The following is a 22217-nucleotide window of genomic DNA, read 5'->3' on the forward strand; positions in this document are numbered from 1 at the left end:
AATGTCGAAGAATTGTCGTTTGATATTTAAAGCCGTGACGTTCCACGCCCACTCATCTTTTTGATTTTCTACGTCACATACGAAAAAATGGTACTAGTAAACACGAGTGGCTTGTATCGAGTGGACCATTCGGCTTTTGTATTGTCTCAGAAGATGGACGTGTAAACAACACACGTTTGGAGCTTTAAATCTTCGTCACGTCGCGGGAACGCGCGCTTCGGATAACTTCCGGAATGGTATCAAAACAAGCGGCCACGCGCCTTTTTCAACTCAGAACGACGAAACTCGTACTCGCTGTGATGATATATTAGTTTTGTGGATATTCAACTGGCGTTTCAGTTATTGTATTCAGTTTATACTTTTTTGAATGATTTGCAATAAATTTCTTGAATTAAAAAAAAAAAGACAGACAGACTCCTAAATCACTGCCAACTCAAGAAAAAGCAGATAATCGGGCAATAAGAGGAAGACTGGCCAAGCCAATCACCAATCTTAAACCCAAGAGAGCATGCATTATGTCTGCTTAAAGGGAGACTGAATGATAATCTCATTTTATAATTATTCCCACGCGCGCACACACATAAATTAAGTGCAAAGACAGACATTTAATCTAAAATGAAAGATGAAATCACTTATGAAGATAATTCAGTGTAACCCCATAGTACTGATTTGACTAAATTTGTAAAAAAAAATCACCCTTTCTCATAATTCTTCCCTACCTTGTTGCTTTCTTTTCCTGCATTCTGTTGCTTTTATTTCTTCCCCTCTTTTAAGATGAAGGCAGCTGCTTGGGGGCTGTACCCTTCCTTTCTTTCATCCTTCATTATTTTTCTCCTTTCTCCCTCTCATCCTCCCTTTGCACCTTTTGTCTGTTATCCTACCTTTATTTCCCTCCTTTCATTAGTTCCCTCGTTCATCTTTCTTTTCACCCTTCTGGTCTTTCCTTCCCTGGTCTTTCCTTACTTTCTTCTTTACTTCATTCTCCATTGTCCCAGAGCTGTAAAGTATAAACAAATATGATGAAACAATCTGACAAATGTTTATTGTTCTGTAGCACTTGTGGGGTAAATGCTTTTATAAGTAGGAGTGAATTATGTGGTGGTCCTCAGGCCGTAGGTTGTCTTAACAATCATAGTTTTGTGATTATCTCCACAACTCTTTGGTTGCGTAGGTATTTTAAATAGGGGGATAAATAAACGTCCAAGGATAATAGTCACGTTGCATCATACACGCGTGTCAAAGAGTTTATCTACTAAGTTCTAGGACAGTTTTGGTAACAAAGCGTCACGTAAACAAGACGTCCACACCCTATAACCCGGTGCGCGCCAGGCAAATCTAAAGCCGTGCGCGTTCACGTGGCGGCGGCGGCGGCGCGCGCGCACGGCCCCCTCATAGCAACAGCGGCGAGCAGCGAATCGCGAGCTCAAACACTTGTCTCCAGGACCGGCTTACAGCACCGGCAACGCGTCACGGCTCGGGTGGCTGTTGCTGAGTAGTTCGGCACACTTGGACCGCCACAACCCCACCACGCCCACCCCCAATCCGAAGCTCCCTCCACCTCCACCCAGCTGTCTGTTGACTTTGTCAGGATGGGCTCTTTTATTAGCGAGACCTTGTTTACAACTCGGGTTGCATCATTTTCATTTGTTTAACAGTCACACATGATGTTTACTTCATTCATTATTCTACCACGTGGCATTCAAGTCAAAGGGACACTTGATTAAGTACGATCTGATAAGAAAACAATCTGTTTTAAGGAGTCATTTGATCTCACAAGCGTTGTCAGTGAATCTTAGGAAGACATTTTTGCAATATTTTGTTGACCCGCTTACAAAACCTCTAAAGTTTAACTAAAATAATTGGTCCAAGTCATTTTAAAACCTTGTTTTAAGGAATACTGCTTCATTCCAAAATACCACTTTGTGAGAAAACTAACAAAGTTAAACACAGTTGTGCCAAAACTCAGTTTTAAGGTCAAACGCTTGACAAAACCTTATGTGTAAAGTTGTAACATTCTAACATGCCATAAGTCCAAAAACCTTCAGGTGATTACAGTATAACAGAAAACCATCTTGTGGAAAATCAGAAGTTGAATGATCCGTTCCAGGATTAAACGGTTATAAAACATTGTTCCAAGTATTGTTGTGATAGTCCATGCAATAAAAGTATAATTCTTTCGTTTGTTTGTTTGTTTGTTTGTTTGTTTGTTTTATTTTAAGTTGACACATTTTCAAAATAAGTGTAGTATTATATCATTAGAATAAAAATAAAATGAAAGACACTGCCATGGACCCTCCGAAGTTGAGCGGTGTTTGATGGGTACTGTTCTGATCAGTTCGAGGTTTTCCTGCATTGCAGCAGGTTTCCTGTTTCCATCCGAGCACCACCACTGCCTCGGTCAAGACTTGCGCCACACCCAGCCAGCTCACTCCACTATACACACACACACGCGCATACATAAACACACGCACACAAGGCAGCTGTCGGAAAGCATCCCGGCTCAAACGCGAGACTGAGAGATACAGCTGCTAATGTGATGATAGAATAAAGCTTAAAATCTAACATGGTCTCACAAAGTAAGAGCTGTTCTTTTCATTTGTATTTATCTTGCATGTTGGAAAGCAAGAACATGAAAAAATAGCAGTTTTAAAAAGAATGAGACCGTACCAATTTGCTTTCAAAGCATTTTTAAAAAGTAAGTATGGTGACCATGATGTACAATTTAATTATTTTGGGGTTCCACAAGGTTAAATTTTATGGCCCCTGTTAAGAAGGCACGGCATTTTTGAATGTATGTCTTTCAAAAACATTTGAATGTGGATTTATGATATAATGCCATTGTTAATTAATTAGAGCCTGGTAAGTGCAAAGCTTTCATTTAGTCTTTTTTTTGGGATTAAAGTATAAAATGCTTAATTTTGCTTGCTTTTCGACAACATGCATTGCATGCATTTGATTAGAAAATTGTGTAAAGGTAGCATTAATATTGGTTTTAAGGAGACAGTCTGAACAATGTCGCATTGTGAAGTGACCGATTACTGACGCCCACTCCTCAACGAGCTTCATTCAACGTCATTATCATCAGTCTTCCTTCTCCTCATAAACTTGACAGTAACAGTGCGGTGTTGTGATTTAATTGAGTGCAGATGGTCGCTGATGTGCACTGAGGACACGCCCTTCTTTCGCTACACCGGCTGTGGAATATCCCGTAGGTTTGACTTTCCCTTATCAAAACAAGCTATTTAAACAAAAAAAAAAACCCGTTATGTATGGATGTTTTTCCTTCTTACATGCTTTGTGTCCTTTCTACAGTGCTATGCTGCCACCTACTGGTTCCCGGCAAGTATAACAGTTGAAAGAAACGCAAACAATACATAAAGAGCCGAGTTCATGTTTTATCGATCATATTCTGTGACAATACAGTTGAAGTTTAGACAATGGTAAAGCAGATTAACGGTGTGTGCCTCCCAGTCGTAATATAAATACAAGTGAGTGACTGAACGCAAGCAAACAAGGTAATGTAGGCATATTTACAGTTTTCCTTCAGAGGCCACTGTTTATTATACATGTCTAAGGTATCCTTCCAACTTTACTGTGAGCCATTTCATTGGACAATACGAATCCAGTCTCGTCTTGAATCTCCAATTCTACAATACAGTCAATTCAATAACCTTGAAGAATTTTGGTTTTGTTTTGTCAATCTTTCCCAACATTCCACTTAGTGAAGAAGGCATAGGTGGAGGAAGAGAGCAGTAGGAGGAAGGGAGGTTGGGGGGGGGCGGCCAAGCGTCAATGTGTAAGTCTCATTTGTCCATGTCCAAACGCTTTGTTTTCTTGTATTTTTTTTGTCCAGGTTTCTTTATTTGGACACCTTTTTCATCCTCTGGTCGAGCGTGGAGAAATTCTCCTCTATGGCCACCAGGTTTTCCTTCATCGTCTGCTGGACCTGACACGAGTAAATATGGGGAAGATGTATTTGAGGTGAATTTTTTTTTTGATCTGACAGGATAATTGTACAATGAATACTCAAAGTCACATTTTCAAAGTTACACCGTCTTCCTAATTCTGATGGGTGCATGTGGCTGATGAACCTTACCTGTGTCAGCAGGGTGTTGTTGTCTTTCAGAGAGTTGTTGATCATCTGTTGAGTGGTGTCCAGATGTGTGAGAAGTTGGCCAAACTGCATAGCTGTGAGACACACAGACACGAACGGTTCACCTTAAATTCATCCTGAAAGGAGTCATATTATGGAACTTTTGAATGGGTTGCGTACAAATACAATGGCGTCATGTGATCCATCCCCATTGAAATAAATCAGCTCAAGACTTGCATGAAAAATCCATGATGACAAAATAGCAACGATCAAATCTACTCCCGCTCTGATGAATATTAAAGAAGATGTGATATAATCATCCCGTTCTCAAGTGTTACACTCCGTTTACACACCATGACGAGATTCCTTCGCGTTTCCAACCATTCGTTCCTCCCCCGCTAACCTAAATACACCCCCGTCAGTGAGCTCCCACGGGTAACGTGGTTTCGAGCAACACTACGCTGGCTTGTAGGCAATATTGCACGTCTTGTTGAGTCTTGCGAGTTTGTCACCTTGCTCATGTAGCTCCTTGACTGTCACCAGCCTCTGGACCACCTGAGGTACGGAGGTGGACATGGCCTCCCACTTCTGCACCGCATCATACAACTGCGACAGCTGCACACATATTAAAGCTTAACAAAACAACAAGAAAACCTTGACATACATGCGAGTAAAGTGAAAGTGAAGCACGGTAAAACCTTGTTTTGTGTGTCGGCGTCCTCAATGGCTGTTTTGTGTTTGGCGATCTCGTTCATCTTCCCGAGCACACTCTAAAATGCAGAAATCCATCGTGTCACGTCCATATGAAACGTCCTTATATTTTATATATGAAAAAATATTAAAAGGTGGCAAATGTGCATTGACTCCCATTTAACATGAATTACAGAACAGATAAAACAAATATTAAAATGACCTGCCCTCCTATTCACCAAAGTTAGCACACTTACCTGCAGCCTGGCCTCCACTTGATCCAAAGTAGCCGAGTCCAGCGCACTGACCCTGGCCTGGAGGAGTTCCAAAGTATCCTGAAGCAAAAAACACCCACTTAATAGGGCAATGGGACAGGAAATGATGTAATCTCTAAAGTGAGACCTTGTTCTTTGGCTATAGATTGTGGTGACAACATAATTGAGTAGACGACTCACTGTCAGACTGACTCCTTGCATGCCGGCGTTCAGAGGACCCTGCGGTGGAAGCGCCAAGGACAACGGCGTAGGTTAAACACAGTCAAATAAATCAAGGTGGGAGCTTATGTTTCCATAGCAACAGGAGCATAAATACACACTGCATATCTGTGTCGTCTGAAGAGAAGGAAGCAGACGAATGTAATTTGTGCCAGTACCTGTTTGTCTGATGCTGAGCCAACAGCCAGCTCCAAGTCTGCCAGTCGCTTCTCCAATCCTGCCATCTACCGAGAGAACAAGGTAGTGCAATTACACGGTCATCATTTTGATTCCAGCAGTTCAGTGTACGTGGGGTGGCCTGGCTTATTAAGCTACTGTGCTTTAATGATGGTGAATAAACATCCTGAATGATATACTGGGGTTCAACAGTACGATATATATTTTTTTTACCTTGGCAGACTCATTGAACTTCTCTTGCTCAGGTCTGCTGTGCAGTTCATAGAGGACCACTCCATCTGGGCCCTTGGTTGCCACTGGCGCCTTACTGTCGCCAGCAGAGCAGCCGCGACTGCCCTTGGCCACCTCGAGCTGTGTGAGCAGGCGCCTGAGGAACGAGATGCAACCAAATGGTGTAAGGGGGGGGTTATTTCCATTTACTTCTAAGATGGCAATGTAAATTTAATTTGTATCTAAATTTGAAAAGCCTGTATTTGTATGAAAAAATCGTGGCCACGAGCACAAAGGAGAAAAATGGTAGCGGCACTTTTTTTATTTGTAATTACTTCATTCTCCTCCCCCACTAGGCAGTGAGGCCAGCATGGTGCGGCTCACCTGGCCAGCGCTCCGTCCGGATCCGCTAGGTTGATGTGCGCCTGCGGTCCCAGCAGCGAGTCGAGGTGAGCGGAAACTAGATGCTGCTTGAGCTGGGCCGCCTGCTGGGCGAGGACCACCGGGGTCAGGCGCTCTTCCGCGTTGCTTTCCTTTGTGACGGCCTGGCGACACAGTCCAGTGTCACGTCAATGAGTGGTAAGAACGTTTGTGAGTGTGCGACAGGCTACCTGGATAGTGTCCACCTCCTGACAGAGCTCCTGGATCTCGTTGACCAGGCGCTGGTATTTCTGCTGGGGCGTTTCCTTGATGCCGCAGCCCTCTCCGAGCTGCAGCGCAACACAGCAAGAACACAGAGAATATGGTTGCAAAGCAAAGTCAAGCTGAGGAGGTAAAGCTATGATATTTAAAAAGAGACATGTTTTGTTACGAGCAGACATCCTCGCGATGTCGTTCTAATATTTGATTGAACAATCAAATGAATGCACTCACAATTTCAAATTCTCCAGACTCGTAGCCCACTCTTCTGCTTTTACTGATTCTATCTGAGAAGTCTGTGCAAACAAAAGCAAGGAGACCAAGCGAATGGTGAAAACAAAAATCGAAATCGATTAGTGGACTTTTTTGGCCCGATAATCAAGTTGAAGCTGACCCAGGCCTTTGGTGTTCACATGCTTGTCCTTGAACTTGTCGTAAGCAGCATTGGGGTTGACCACGATTCTCTCCACACTGTCGCTGCACAATTCCTCCTGTTATCGGGGGTAGTAAAATAAGTTAAACCGAATATATATATATGTGTGTGTAGAGGGTCCTCAGTTTACCAGGGTCCAGACATGTTGCTCAATTTGGCGGCATACTTGATATTTATGGCATTTTTAAAAAGAACATTTATTGTAATTATGGCTTCTGCATCATTGACTTGCAGCCATGTAGCTTTGGGTTACGTCTCCAAACTAAAAGTGGACCTTTTAAAACTTTGTAAACCAAGGACCCTCTTTATGTAAGATAGCACAAAAAAATGGAAATTGGTGGGAAAACGTTCACCACCGCAAGCAAAATCCCTTTAGACATTCCCCTTGAACTTAAAACGACGATCATAAATGAATGACAAAATTAAAATGATGCAGATTAGTGTGGGGCAGGATTTCCTTGGTGATTTCAGTATGATTAAAAAGCAGTGGCCCACTAAAACGTAACTCATTCTGAAATGATGGCAGACCAAGACGAGACTAGGTGAATGGAACAAGGAAGCGATAGTGTTGACTGGTTGCTAATTATGAGGATGAACTGCAGAGTCAGACAAGACGATATCAAACGAGGCACTCAGAAAGTTACACTGATGAAGGGGCGGGAGCAAGGGGGGAAGCGGGATGGAGATGAGGAGGGTTAGTCAGGCTCTTACCAGCTCCTTGGGTTTCCAAAGAGAGTTAGAAAGAGCACAAAACAGTTGCAGGGTGGGAGAGAGAGACAACACGTATTAATGTGGTTATCACACATGCACCCACACACACACAACACACTAAGAGCAGGATCAGCTGACTGGGATCAGGGAAAGAAGATCAGAAAGAAAGCATTGAATGCTTCAGTAAGCACCCTGGAATCATCTAGGATGCCTCCAGTTCTTTCTCTCTTCCCCCGGTTGTAACATAAGAGATGGTAGATCCTCTTTCACTCTGCCTGGTCAGGTCACAACTACGACATAATCTCAAAGATTCACTCATGCATTTGCATATTTAACAATGTTGCGAACCTACACGATTTCCACACTATTTGAAACCATTTGTTACATTTCCCTGACAATAGGGTGTGGATAAAGCGCCATACAAGTGCAGTCCATGAGAGGTGTGTCAGAAAAGTTCCAGGAATCATGCCTCAAAAACTACGTTTCAAATTCAAACTATTCGTTTTCCCTTAAATGTGGACCGCATGATCAATCCGCATGATCCTGCGGCGTTTGCTTCATTCAGCCCATGAGGAAAACTGTGACAGGACCAACTCGAGCACTGAAATCTGACAGTTCCGGAAGAATCCTTCCAGGAGTGTATGAAGATTACTTGTTAGACTTCAACTTTGAAAACGTGCCATTTGAGTTTGAAATATCTTTCGTAACATCAGACCTGGAACTTTGTTGACACATCTCATATAGTTGGGTATAGTTTGCGGTGAAAAGTACTTGTGTCAAATCGCAAAGACGCTGATAGTAAGATAAGGCGCTATTAAGACGTGGAGCATGCGGACGGACGCCCATAAACAGCCAAGTTAGTCAGGGCGTGCTTAGCCATGAAGCAGCTGCTCGACAGCATGACAAGTTAGAGAGAGAAAAGGGCTGGAAAGCAATTTTAGTACAAACACTTCTTTCTTTGAACAATCACACACACAGGCAGGCAGTTCATCCTGTCTTTTGGAACAGTTTAAAAATAGCAACACATACATATTTTAAGTCTCCTAATTCCCTTCAACACATAGGAAAAGTGTGATTATAAAAATCATGCAAGTCAAAGCACAGCATCGAAGCCCACTGGGAGTATAAAACATGGTCAATCTTACTTGTAAAAGCTAGGGTCCGGGGAGAGGTGGATTAAAGTCAAAACAACAGGGGCATTGGGAAGGGGAGACCGACATAGGAGGGAAAATGCCAATTAGCTTCTACCGCTTCAAGTTAGGAATCCAAACATTTGCATTTTTTTCAAATACACAACGTTAATGTATTTGAATTATAATGCACAATGGGGTCACGATGAGCCCATCGCAGCTGACTTGGGTCCATCCTGGACTGGTAGCCAGTCAATAGCAGGGCACATATAGCTAATAGGGTGAGCGTATACTCCTTACAACAAATCTAAAAGTCCATTCACACTGGTCCTACCGTTAACATTTAAAATGCAAACCATGCAATCTTTCTAAAAATAAGCACGTGTCCAGTTTATGACGTAATTGGGTCTGACATTGACACACAATAGATTTCTTTTATTATTATACGAAAACAAACGACTTACCGACTCGAATTGAGCCTGGTCATCTTCTGGTAGGTCACCCGTCTCGTACACATCCGGCTCATTAAAAGCCTATTTAAAGAACAAAAAACAACAACAATTGGAACCAAAATGCACGACTAGCAGCATCTTTTAGCCTGGCCAACGCCCCAGTTTATTCAAACACCATACAACTTAATCTACTTCATCTACGGTGGCTTTTAGCGCACCATACGTAATGCATATAACATGTAAAGGCTTACATTAATGCCAGTTATGTCTAAGTTATAACGCTAGTAAAACAGCTGATCGATGTTAACAAGAGCTAGTCTCTTAGCCGAAACTAGGCTAACCTGCTAAGCAATTGCTACTTACAATTCCTGGTAAATTTGCGTATTTGGGGTCAGCCATTGTGCGTGAAAGCAAAACGTGATACCGACGGAAAACCTAAGACAACACAAAATGCGTTGATAATCGATTAACTGGGTTAAAATGACAGAAAGGTGATCAAGGGGCCAGCCAAGCTGAGCGACTAGTGGTAGTAGACGTCTCGCAGGCTGATGTGGTCGTTGGATTCGTCTGACAGTTTGTGCGTTCGGCTTATGGGACACCTTCGCCCGTTGGCGGTATTGTTGACGCTCCAGAAAGGGTAAACGACTCATACAGCTCATGTAGTTGATAAATCAAACGCACAGAAAAGCCTCTATGCGCGTGCGCTGTGTTTAACTTTAGCCAAGACAAAGGAATTGAATTAGCCTTAATATTACAGAAATTTGATCACTAGTCATTATCAATAGTCAAATTCAGCTTATTTTTAACCATTGAAAATAACTGACGTGACATTTTCCCTTATGTTATAGTTGCAAAAGTAGCCACGCGGTGGCGCCAAAGATCCAAGCAAAACACGAACCAATCAGTGGAGTCGGTTGCCAGATGGTCGACTTGTCCCTTTTCAGGTTAGAATTCGGTCCATTCTAACTCAAAAAGGTTGAAGTTTTAAAAATAATAATCCAAAAAATAAATTATTTTATTTACAAACAAAACACATTTAGATGCTAGGAAAAAAATGGAGAACAGATCTATATTTGTAGAAACAGTGGGAATAAACCCTGGCAGAAAAAAGCTGCATTGTTTGTATTGAGTTTGCCCAGTGACATGTGCTGCATGCACCAAAATATTAGAGACACATGCAGCTCTCCCAACAACAGAAATAATTAGGAAAGCAGGTTCTTTTTGTTCCATTTCTTATGCAGGTGTTCTGTAGGACCTGACCTGGCAACCCGAAAACATTTATTTCTGTACTATTTTTAGTGGTGAACTTTTCTATCAAATAATACTGCAACAATGACAGTATGGACAAGTTAGGGGGGAGCGTGGGGCAAACTGTCGGAGTGCTTCCTCTTCATCTAGTGGTGCTGATGAGAGGATGTCGGATGCCCCGCCCACCCAGAGAGAGAGAGAGTCAGAGAGTCAGAGAGTCAGAGAGACAGAGAGCGCGACAGAGAGAGAGAGAGAGAGAGAGAGAGAGAGAGAGAGAGAGAGAGATGCGAGCATGCTGCTTTTGCAGACGCTGTCGACCATACCAGTTTGTAGTTTTCCCCCACTGTAACACGCCGCCATCTGTTCATCACCAATTTGAGCCTCTGGGTTGTTTTCTTTCTTTTTCTCTTTTTTTAACCCCCTCTTCTTTTTCCCCTCCATGCTTTTGAACGTTAAAAAAAAAACCTCGTAGTATCTAGTCCAATCTAGCAAATGCGCTGCCTTGCGTGTGCATAAGCCAGCATCCACTTGGGAACAGGTTGCAAGAAGATTCTTTTATTGTTCTGTCACAACATTTTGGGGACTGTACTTTTTTCCTTTTTTTTTCTCACAACAATGGATGACAGGAATGCAGAATGCAATATCAAGGTGCTGTGTCGTTTTCGTCCACTCAACCGGTCAGAAATCCTGCGTGGAGATAAGTTCATCCCAGTTTTCCAAGGCGAAGACACTGTTCTCCTTGGGGTGAGTTACTAATATGAATATGATTTTTTTTTCGCCTATTAAATGTGCCTCCTCATTGTCATCATGTCAATTAACGCTAATCACCACTTCTGGCATCTGAAAAGCTTCTGAAGTGGGCATGAATGAATATTCCAATCTGCAAACAAGATGAATGGCAATGTCATGTTTTATATATATTTTTTGTTCTGACCATAATTGAATGCACTTTAAAAGCCTCTCTTTGTGTCAGAATCGATCAAACCCAGGACACATTGCAACGCTCGGTTGTAAATTATGGGCTGCTGTCAATTTTACGGGAGTCCTGATGATACATGTGGCGGCGTGGGTCCTTTCTGTTCGAGAAGTGCTTTTTAAAAAAAAAAAAAAAAACAGCCGTCGACTATACACCCTGATTTGGAGCAATAGATAGAAAAGCCACAAAAAGCTACACACATGTTCAATCATATGTGGTAGATATGCCTGAGGTTGATGGGACTGAGGATTGCCCATGTGACAAGGCAGGCAGCAGGTGGAGGAATTTTGGCGGAGTTTAAATGCAAATGTGGTCATTGTTTGAATGGGTGGTCTAAATCCACACCCATCTGGTGTGTGGATTGAAAGGAAGTGATTGTAGACACTGCAGAAAATTGCCGTCGGCATCCTCACTTACACCCGTCAGCCATACTATTTGGAATCAACAAACACCCATGCATTTTCTATACAACTCATTTGTGTTGCAGGATTCTATCCTGATGACAGCACGCTTCACCTCAGGCTGTTTGCTACTCACTCATTTTGCACATCCATCCATTTTTGTTTACCACGTGTCCTCCTTAGTCACATGAGAAAAGTCCCAGTTGACTTTTGGGGAGAGAAGCGGGGTCCACCATGGACCCAATCAAAGAGTACATCTATCCATTTGTTTTCCATTGCGCTTGTCCTCATTAGGGTCAGGGGTGGCTGACAGCTGTCCTAGTTAACTTTTGGCAAGAGAAGCACGATGCAGCCTGCAGGTCATCAGTCCTTCACATCACACATTCGTCCATCAATTCTTATGCCCCCAATTGGTTGTACTGGAGTCAATCCCAGCAGATTTGGCTGGAGTGACTGTTTTGCTTTTTCTTTGACTTCTTGATCTTGTTATAACACGAAGAAGAATTTTTCATTCCTAAGTGTTCCACTTATTATTATTATTTTTTACACTTGCATGCCAATAATGTTAATCTGCATTGTGAATCACTTTCACATTATGCCTTATGTTAATGAAGCATAAAATATTGACATCATGTTAAATTAGCCAGCTGTGCATTTGCACATTTGCAGTCTGGATGGGAAATAAGACCACAAAAAGATTTGTTGGTAAATTGACAACACTGAATACTCACAGTTTGATATGTGGAAGTCACACATAAGAACTGTTTCTTTTTTTTTTTTTTTTTAAATGGCATAACTCCATTCTAAGCGTTACTTAAAATAGTGTTTATAAAGTTAATAATAATGGGTTTATCATGGTGACAGTTTGACCCTGATACAGATGACTTTCATTTCCTTTTGTTATTTTATTGCTATGTAAAAATCAATCCAAGGCTCCGCTGGAATATTACTTTTGGGGGCGCAAGAGAGATGTGCTTAGTTGCGCAAAAATAAAAACACTACATGTTCCCTTCTGTAGCCTTCAGTATAATTGCAGAGAAAATTTCCAGAGTGCCTTTCATGCAGCTGCCATCAGATTAAATCGGGCACATGCTTATGCTCTGAATAAATTCACATTACAACATATTTTTGGTTCGCTTGGAGGTTTTAAGAAGGTCTTAAGAGAGTGATCTGAGCTGTTGACGGCAGGCTCGGAGGAGATGTGAAGAGGCGACTCGTTGTTGTGCACGGAGTGGATGGGAGAACATCTTAGGGGAGGATGGGTAGCCTTGGAAAACATGAGGAAGTGGTGATGCTTGACTGATAAGAGACGTACCGTTGCAGTTAGTATTTACTGGCATGCTCACAGTATCGTCTTGACAAGTGTTTTTTTTTTTTTTTTTTTGGGTGGCGTCTGATGTAGTAACCCCACCATGTTTAAAAATTCAACCCTGAAGCCAGTTTCACTTGGCTGTCTTAAAAGTCAGCCATTTTGGTTTGAAGAAGACATTTTAGGGTCATCCTGGACATTCCTGCAGCACTTCACAAAGAAACTTATCCTAGAAAATTTAAACAGTTGCTACTTAACTTTAAATCTATATAATAAAGAAATTTGTGTCGCATTCTGGTGGTCCGAGGTTATTTTTCATGACACGCCCCCAGCGCACCTGACAATTTGTTGACAGAAAATAAACCTCAATTTGGACCATACAGCGAAAGTCGAGTTGAGTTGAATGAGTTATCTACATGTGAATCCATAAGTACTGGATCTATAGGTTGGCTAGCCAATGTTCTGGTAGCTAACATATATGTTGAAGGGATCTATAGGTCTTTAATTTATCTTTTCAATAGCGGGGTTACTAACGTGCCATGGCCTGTTCATGTGACATGATGGCCTCAATACCATAAGTGTCACATTATGTCAGACTTCAATTCTAGCATTTCTTATTTCCTTCAATAAACCTGCCAGACAAGAGCAGTGACACTATTCCATATGCTACACAAACGGAAACTCTCATTAGGTCAGCAATGAAAAGAAATGCCATCCGAGTTGTTTGCTTCCCATCTAACCTTTCGCTATGCTGTACTATTGAATATGATTTGACAGTCGCCAACCATGACATTTATTACATATTCTGTCCATGGCGGCAATAGTTCAGTGTGATGGGAGGTGTTCATCATTTTCATATTAAATAAGTATAAGAAACACAACTAAAAGATAGATGAAACCACATTTGATTTGAGCAAAACTGACTTAAAATACACTTTATATTTTGTCACCAAACATTTGAACCCACAACTTAGCAGTTATTTGTGCCTTTTGTAGTTATGTCGCAAGTAATTCCAACCATTTGTTAGGCCCTACCTGTGTGACAGGAAAGGGACTGAATGTGCTTCTATTATTAGTTTAGGTCCCCATGCATGGATGGCATCCTTTCTAATAGCCACACTGCCCTCAGGCTCAGTCTTTGTTTTTTCTGCACTCCGCTTTGTAGCGACACAGCATTATTTCACTGTCTGCAATGATGCGGCATCACACGGTGGACCTTCTTGTAATATGCTGGTAAAAGGGGGTGAGGAGAGATGGGCACCATGCTGAATAAATAATAATGGTTGCTTCTCGATAGTATTTTTTTTTTCTACTCGGTGTTGATTTATCGCTATCTCACGCTCGCCGCCATGTGAGTGGCTATACACACTATGAAAATGGATCGCATGCATCACACCTGGAGCAAAACACGACGGCAAGATTTAGGACCAAGATGAGTGTTATTTCCCGCCAGTCTTTTAACTGTCGCTGCTTCTAACCATTCTCTGGTATCTTTTTGCCGCAAAATGAAGTGATTTGATGGTTCGTTTGCCTGCCAATTGTTGTGGACCCTTATGAATTAATTTCAGAGATGTGCTTGACTTGAGTCTTAGTCAAGTGGCATCATTTTTTTTCTCTCTCTCAATTTATAAGATAAGAAAAGCGTTGGTCAACGCTTAACCTTCACTTGTGGTGTGACTGGTGGCGCTTTTAAAATATAGGTCACCGGCTTTGTGGAAGTTCATCGGTGGTGGCTGTGGACCATTACTTTCTCAATTTAGTGGCTTATTTTTAATGTCCCAGAGGTCCGCCCCGCCTCTTAAAATGAGTCATCCATAAAATCACATTCTCAGATACTGTATGTTTTGTTCTCACGGGTTTAAAAAAGTGAGAAAGTGTCAAAATCCTTTCAATAGCATTAACACACTAATGCACGCTAATGTATTAGCAACAGCTGTTCATCCATATTTTATCGGGTTAGTCAGAGTTTATTTTACTTGGCGAGAGAAGATGGGGGCCCACCTTTGACCGGTGACCAGCCAATCACAGGGCACATTTCCATTTTCTTCAACTCGTATTCTCTTTCAGATTTTAGTTTGAAAATTTCACAGAGAGTTTTCAAGGGCGAGATTGTGAAGCGATTGGGAGGTGCTGCTGAGTTGTTTGCTCCTTAAATATGCATGCGCTCACCATGTTGAGCGCTCCACAATAATGTACAGAGCTATTGATCCACTATTTTCTGCACACTATTTACAATTCTATGGATTACCTATATCCTTGGCTGCCGTTCCCCAGCGTGCTTATATAGTAAGTCTTAAAAGGCTGCGTTTTCACTAATGGTGTTAATTGACCGAGCTCTTCGTGGCTTGGAGTTTCCACTAAGTAGTACACATTTGTTTGCAATAGTGTGCTTTTGGAGTTGTGAAATAAAAGTTGTGAGTCTAACAACTGGAGATGGCTTTTTGTAGCCGGTGGTGCGTAGAGCAGAATAATGCTGCCTGGGGGAGTTGCATCACAGTGCGGATGAGCTGACACTGTTGTTGTTTTTTAATCACCAAACATATTTGTTTCTTATACCCTCAAAAATGCTGCACTCTTAAATTGTTGGATTAAAAACAGCCCAGTTTAGATAAAAAATTAGATCAACCCAGGATTTTTTTTTTTTCCCAAAACAACCCAAAGTGGTGCCTATGGAAATATAAAACAATCAAAAGAAAGTTGACCCACCAATGTAGTAAGGCAAATATATGTACATGCTGATTTCATATGCCTCACATCCAGCCAATATTCTTGCGGTATCTGCAAACCGAGAGCAGAATCCCAAATGGAATGTCCGAAGGTCTCCTCTGAGCACACTAAAGTGCTCTAATGCTCTCACTACGCAGCACACACCAGATCCAATTAGGACACTGTAATGGGATTGCGATGTCGGGTCAAGACGTGAGCTCATTTCTCTTGTTGGATGCCACCGCCGTTGCTTGGCATCGCGGCTAATCCGACTCCGGCCCATATCTCTCTACGACGCCTCGTACTCTCCCGCTTTATATTTTTGCTGTATTTCATAGTGTAGTGACGCCAAGGCTTGTCTCGCCATAATTCGACAGCCATTATTTTGTAAGTGAAGCTTCATTTGGCTTCAGCGCTTGCTTCTAAAGCAGATGTTCCTATCCATCAGGGGCGTGATTGTTACGATTATGAGCATGCGGTAAAGAGCAGACATCTGTCCTGGCATGGTTTCCAATCAATCACAGAGGGTATCCACTCATGCATTTTCTATTGCTTGGTTGTCCTCATTAAAGTTATAGGTGACTTTTTTTTCCCAGCTGAGGAAAGCAGGTCTAGTTGCCGATCAATCACAGCTCCATTTTCGGTACCGTTTGTCCTCATCGGGGTTGATTGGAGCATATCTCGGGTGACTTTTGCTGAGAGCAGTGGGACTCACTTTGGACTTGATGCCAGTCAATTGCATTGGTTTGAAGCTTCAAGCTGATCCACTAGCTTAATTTAAATTATAAATAGCTGTCCAGTGTTGCTATAACTCATCAAACACCGGATTGAATCCAAATGGTGGACCAACATTTTTGGGGATTATTTATTTCACCAGGAAAGTCACCAACAACCATTTTTTGAACCAAATTTTTTGTGGGTGTATATTTCACAAGTGAGTAATAGTTCAATAGTTTTTGAGTAGCAAATAAAAAATATTCCCACACACGACAGACTAAAAAAGCTGCCAGGAAATCCTCTCCTTAAATATTTTTATATTATGGCAATGCCTTCCAACAACTGCTTTTTTTCTTGTGCTCATCTTTGCTGTTGTTCTGCCTGCACATGTGCCAGGCTTAGATAAACTCGTGCCACTTTTGTAAACAAGTACACTGCCCGTATCGCTCCCTGCATGGTGGAAGAGGGCATGACTAGCAGGGCCCATTAAAGCAGAACCTTTCACCGTTTGTGCACTGCGGTGCCCTTGAGGTGGTGCCGGAGCATTTTGGTGTAGCATGTCTGCTACATTAGCTCTGCAGATCAAGTGAGCATCGTTGTCGTCTTAATTAATCACAGGTCAATGTATTGAACTTAAACTGCTGAGCTCAAGCCTTTTTTTCAATCTAAAATCCAAATTCATTAACCCTGCTTTTCGTTAACATTTGTCTTGTCTTGTCTGTCCCTTTTCCAAAACCTTTTATCGCATACTTATTTTAATCCGTGGACCCAGCTGACACCCCTCCCGGCTGTGGGCTGCGTGATGCTGATGTGCTGCGGTGGCATGCAGAATATTTAAGTAGTCAGTGTGTGATTTTTATTTTTTTTTAAAAAAGTACCTCCTCTGTTAATTCATTTTATGCTAATGAGTGACGGCGTGTTTGTTTTTGGCCTTTTATGATGCACATGACCTCACTTCACGGATCAATGATCATCAGTCTTCTAATCCGCTTGTCCTCATTAAGGTCGCATGTCAACTGGATCCTATCCAAGCTGGTTTTTGCCGAGAGAACCGTCCATCCAATTTTTTCTGGTATCGCTTATCTTCATTTTGGTTGTAGTTTGAGCTTCAGCTGAGTGACTTTTGGCGACAGAAGTGTGATCGCAGTGATCTTAATTATTATTATTATGATTGATCTATCCATTTCTTTTTTAATAGTATTTACTTGTCATAATTTGGGTCATGGGTGAGATGCAGCCTATCACAGCTGACCTTCAACTATTTATCCATCCATAAGCTTTTCTATATCATTTATCCTCATTAGGGTGGTGGCTGAGATATGATTTTATCCTAGCTGAATTTTGATAATGGAAGTTGGGCCAGATAATCAAGGGGATTAATATTATCCATCCATATTAGTCTACATCTATCTGTCCATTGTAAATATTTCATTTAAATTCCCCCCTGGAGTGAAAGCAACCATTCCACTTCACCTGTAAGGATTTTTCTCAACTAATTTACATTTTATGCTAAGTTCCATTGCATGGTGTTGTTTTTCTCCTCCCTCGAGGCCCTTTCATAATCCAAATTAACTCGCGTCACGGCTCAATGACTACAACAAAAGAGCAGACATGTTCCCAATGCCAAATTTGACAATTCTAGCCTACAGGGCTATTTCTTCGAGTACTCCACCAGCAATATACCCCCGGCTAACCACCTAAACGGCATCCAGAAATGAGCGATTTGCTTATTATTTTCTGATAGCTTTTAATGGACTCTGCATTATTCATTACTAGTCAGATGTGGTCATCGGCAGGGTTCCCCATGGATGGCAAGAGGCATGCATCTTCCTTTGACTCATGCATGGTTGAGGATGGATCATTCCAAGATCACAGGACCACAAGCTCACGCTGTTTAAATTTCACATAGAGCCGTTTGCACTTTTTGCATTATAAATCGCCCGCATTAGTCACCGCTGCCGTGCAGATTTAATTCACGATGGAGTACAAATGATGCTTTTCTTAAAGAAGACACATGTATTTTTAAAAGTACTTTTAATTTTTTATTTAATTTTTGTATTATGCTACTTTTATCTAAATTAGGCTCTTTAACTCACATCAACATAGTTCTTTAGCACCAAGAGACCACAAGATGGTGACAAAGAAATACTTTTTACCTTAGCACAAAAAACAAATAGATTTTTCTTGGCTGACTTTACACATCTATTTTACATTTATCATAGACTGAATTAATCTAGTGAATATACGGCGTGGAATGAAAGAGTAAAAAGTGGAGCCATTAGCCGTTCGATATTGTAGATGCTTTACAGTGTGCCGACATCCAATATGGAGTCCCTCCCTCTCATGGGCCGCCTTAGCTTGTAATCAAGTGGGAAGTATAGGGAGCCATTCATTTTCTTCTTTGGTAAATAACTTTTTCTTGTCTTGTCACGCTCAACTGAATGCCTTCTAATTATTCTCTCCACTATCCTCTTCTATCCATATGGTTGCTAATATTAAGCTCATTTTCCGGTGTGAAAAGTTAATGACAAATTCTTGTGTTCTTGTCCGCTCCCTAACTAATTTCCCGTCTTGATGAATTATGCAGCATTTTCTTTGCTCTGATGGACTCGTTTCTCTTGTCAGTGGGAAAAAAAAGCTAATATGAGATAACAACAAATTATCTTTGCAAGCTGACTTTTAAGTGGTGAATCCTCGAAAGTATCATCAAACTGACGCCACGCTCCACGGCATTAAATGCCAAAGGCAAAAAAGATTGGCAATTTTCTGTCTAGTAGGAGTTGAACAACCAAAGATATTTTTGTAGCTGACTAAAACATGAGAAATGTTGAGCCAAAGTCAGTTAATTGTTGACATAATTGCTTTTGTTTGTCAGCACAGTACAATTTTTGTGACTTTTCCTTCATCAGATGACTAATAAAGAACAAAAGGATCCCGAGAGTAATCAACACCAGTTTTTTTTCCCCCTCTTAGCACCATGCATCATCACTACTACAAACCCGAAGGCTGTTTGGCAGTCAACTGTGCTTCGTTGGAGCTCTCAGATTAATGAGAACAAAATAAAATGTGCTCCTAATACATTTTGACTCTCTGTTGTAATGAGGACAACTGAGTGCTACTTCTTCTACTGATGAATATGAAGGGCTACCAGTTTGACTCACAGATTTCATACATACATTACTTTTAATGGTATATTTTGATTATGTTATGATTAATAATAAATTATAGTCATTTATGTGAAGACCATAATCATGTTGAGTCATTCACTGCCATTGACAGCTATGGACGTCAAAGTTCCGTTTGGGCTGGCGGTGAACGAGAGAATGTTTTTTTTTTTTTACAATAATTAGGAAACACATAAATGCAACACTTTTTTTTCTATGAACATCTGCTGGTTTGCATTCCTAGAAAGTCACAATGTCCCAGGATTGCAGCCACTGTCAACTCATAAGGCCCTTTGGTAACTTTAAAGTAGAACTTGTGCAGCACAAAGTTTTCCAAGGAGAGCAGACACGCACGCAAACGACGACTAACGGAGCAAAGCAGGAGTCATTCAAGGAGACAAGCCGCTGAACTTAAATGGCGGCCTCCTCGTCTGCCTCAGCATGTGTGGGTGGCTTAATCTTTTTATCTGGCATAGCTCAGCCTTTCAAATATTTAGCAATACGTCTTGAGAGAAGTGGAAAGAGCTTTGTGTCGAAACATTCCTCCCACGGTAAGCTGGTCCATCTTGATAAAAAATAAATTTCAATCCAACATTTTTGCATAGTGTTATTAGTGAATTTTGTTGAGTCCCTATAGTTTTGTCACTCAATTAGCTCCAAGCTAATATATTTTCCATACCTGCAGTATATTGTTGTCCCTTGTGTTTGTGCATATGCTTACTCTAAGTGGCATTTTAGTCTCGGGTAATTTGTCACCCGTTTCAAATGACACGTTGGCCTTTCCTTAAAAGGTGACCTTTTGTGGCTGAAGATGGAAAATACATGACTTGTAAACAGATTTCATTTGTTGAGTTACTTCCATACCATAATATGCATTTTAACTTCAGACAGTGAGTTATAGATTTAGAAATGCAACGACCAATTGATGACTCGACTTTTTGAATTTGAAATTCCGATAGTCAACAATATTCTCTAATTTCTGCCGACCTCCAAAGCAGACTCTGTGTTGAATCAAAATAAAACATTAAAACAGGTCAGGCAGCAGGAGATTCTCAATGTACTGAACCCACGACAAAGATATGGTCAAGTACTTTGTAAGGTGCTTAACTAAAATCATGACCAATATTATGGGTTATTCATTTGTCCCTAATTCCTTAAAGTACAGCAAAATGCAATTGAAATAAGAATTGCTCAAGTGCTGGATGTGTTCCACTTCGCTCTTTTTAAACACCTTTCTCCCGCTTGATAAATCCTTAGCCGCTCTTATTTTCTTTTTGGCAGCGACATGTTCTTTAATTGTATTGATTATTCCTCTCACATGGGACTCGAAAATGGCTTCAGTGCGATTATGCAAAAAGAATAAAACGATCAGGCTGTGGTTTTTGAAACCTCCAGTCAAGGGAAAATGTGATCTTATTAATTCCAGAGGCATATTAACACATTGAATTCATTTCGGAGAAAATGTTACATGGCTCTTTCTTGTGTCTGACACCGCTTTCTCAAATGTCTCATGTTTCATGTTAGGCGCTTTATATTTCATGGCTTATGTTTAAGCTCGTCAAAAAAATCCAAACATCAGAGACAGATAATCCGAGTAAACATAAAACACACTTTCTACATGGTTGAATTAATTTTTTTTTAAATCGTTTTTTATTTAATTGCATTTTCACTAACCACAACCCAAGCCTGATTAACTCCAGATATGTTCAAGCCCAAACCGGTTCTAACCAGTCTGACAAAATGAAATTGGCAAAAGAATGCAACAAAATATCATGAACCAAAGGAAGAAAGCAGATGACAAAGTGATTGACATCTCAACCTGGAAAGGGTTATAGTCATTCCTAACGCTTCAGGACACCACAAATTGAAAAATCACAAAACCAGACTGAGACAGCCTACAGAAATTACCCCAAGACAGAGCACTGTGGGGATTCTTCCAGGAGGTCACCAGGGAACCAAGGACAATGTCGAAAGAATTCCTTCGTCTCAGTTAGCGTGCGTGTCCATGAGTCAAAAATGAGGACAAGACTGGGCAAAGATGATCTCCATGGCAAAGTTCCAAAGCTGATTCCCTATGTGTCCAGCGTGTACCTCACCAAAAGTCATCTTAGATTAATTGGAAGATTCAGAATTGTATTCCAGAGTTAAATGTCAGTATGAAAGGTCGCCCTTTGATTGGATGGATTTATTTGAGGCAGATGAATCAAGGTTATTTTTCACAGTATTTGAAAACAGATCATTATCATCTTTATTAAGGGAGACTTTGGGATACTACAGATCTCATTAGATTGAACTTGTGGAGCAAATGTTGCTGTTGTAAGGAAAAGTGTTTTCCTCCCTCCGTCTCCTCCCTGCCTCTGTCACAAGCATCAAATCCCTTTATGCAACGCGGCAGCTGTAAAGTGAGAGCTCATTGTGTTATGCTGCTCCCACTCCATGTGTAACTCATTCAGCTGAGTAGAACAAAAATTTTTTTTCCGCTCCACTAATGATTGGTGTCAGCGTTTCTTCAGGAAATTTTATAGATTAGTCCCAACTCGATACAATGCAAAGAGATTTTGTTTTTATCAAGACAAACACATTCCGTTTTGTTAATTTAACTGTTTAATAGTGCAGCTGGAGAGAAGGAATTTATATTTATTGTGCGGAACCTCAACTGCAGGAAGT

The 22217-nt window shown here is 41.1% G+C and overlaps 2 protein-coding genes and 1 long non-coding RNA gene across 5 annotated transcripts in view; 2 read left to right on the top strand and 1 right to left on the bottom strand.

Moving 5' to 3' along the window:
- The first annotated feature begins 1079 nt into the window (after nucleotides 1–1079).
- LOC119123187 lies at nucleotides 1080–3514 on the top strand. Its single transcript, XR_005098011.1, has 2 exons — nucleotides 1080–3208; nucleotides 3313–3514. It is a non-coding gene; the product is annotated as an uncharacterized LOC119123187 (long non-coding RNA).
- Nucleotides 3376–9613, bottom strand: dctn2 (dynactin 2 (p50)). Of its 3 annotated transcripts, none has more exons than XM_037252077.1 (15): nucleotides 9393–9611; nucleotides 9042–9110; nucleotides 7448–7453; nucleotides 6698–6794; nucleotides 6538–6599; nucleotides 6276–6374; nucleotides 6049–6209; nucleotides 5668–5821; nucleotides 5436–5501; nucleotides 5239–5277; nucleotides 5041–5118; nucleotides 4792–4863; nucleotides 4606–4708; nucleotides 4097–4188; nucleotides 3376–3946 (listed from the first exon to the last, which is right to left on the bottom strand). In XM_037252077.1, exons 1-15 carry the CDS (start codon nucleotides 9426–9428, stop codon nucleotides 3860–3862), a joined length of 1221 nt encoding a protein of 406 aa, XP_037107972.1. In that variant the 5' UTR covers nucleotides 9429–9611; the 3' UTR covers nucleotides 3376–3859. The 3 variants fall into 3 exon arrangements, with proteins under 3 accessions (XP_037107972.1, XP_037107971.1, XP_037107973.1); XM_037252076.1 differs by lacking the exon at nucleotides 7448–7453 and adding an exon at nucleotides 8593–8601; XM_037252078.1 differs by lacking the exon at nucleotides 7448–7453 and having other exon boundaries at nucleotides 9393–9613.
- A 987-nt stretch (nucleotides 9614–10600) lies between these two features.
- The window catches only part of kif5ab (kinesin family member 5A, b), a 40940-nt gene continuing 29323 nt past the window's right edge, over nucleotides 10601–22217 (top strand). The window contains exon 1 of the mRNA XM_037252286.1: nucleotides 10601–11021. Within this exon, the coding sequence (XP_037108181.1) occupies nucleotides 10893–11021 (129 nt within the window). The 5' untranslated portion in view covers nucleotides 10601–10892. The remainder of the gene's footprint in view (nucleotides 11022–22217) is intronic.

This window comes from Syngnathus acus, chromosome 5 (genome assembly GCF_901709675.1).
Source record: "Syngnathus acus chromosome 5, fSynAcu1.2, whole genome shotgun sequence".
In the NCBI taxonomy this organism is placed as follows: Eukaryota; Metazoa; Chordata; class Actinopteri; order Syngnathiformes; family Syngnathidae; genus Syngnathus; species Syngnathus acus.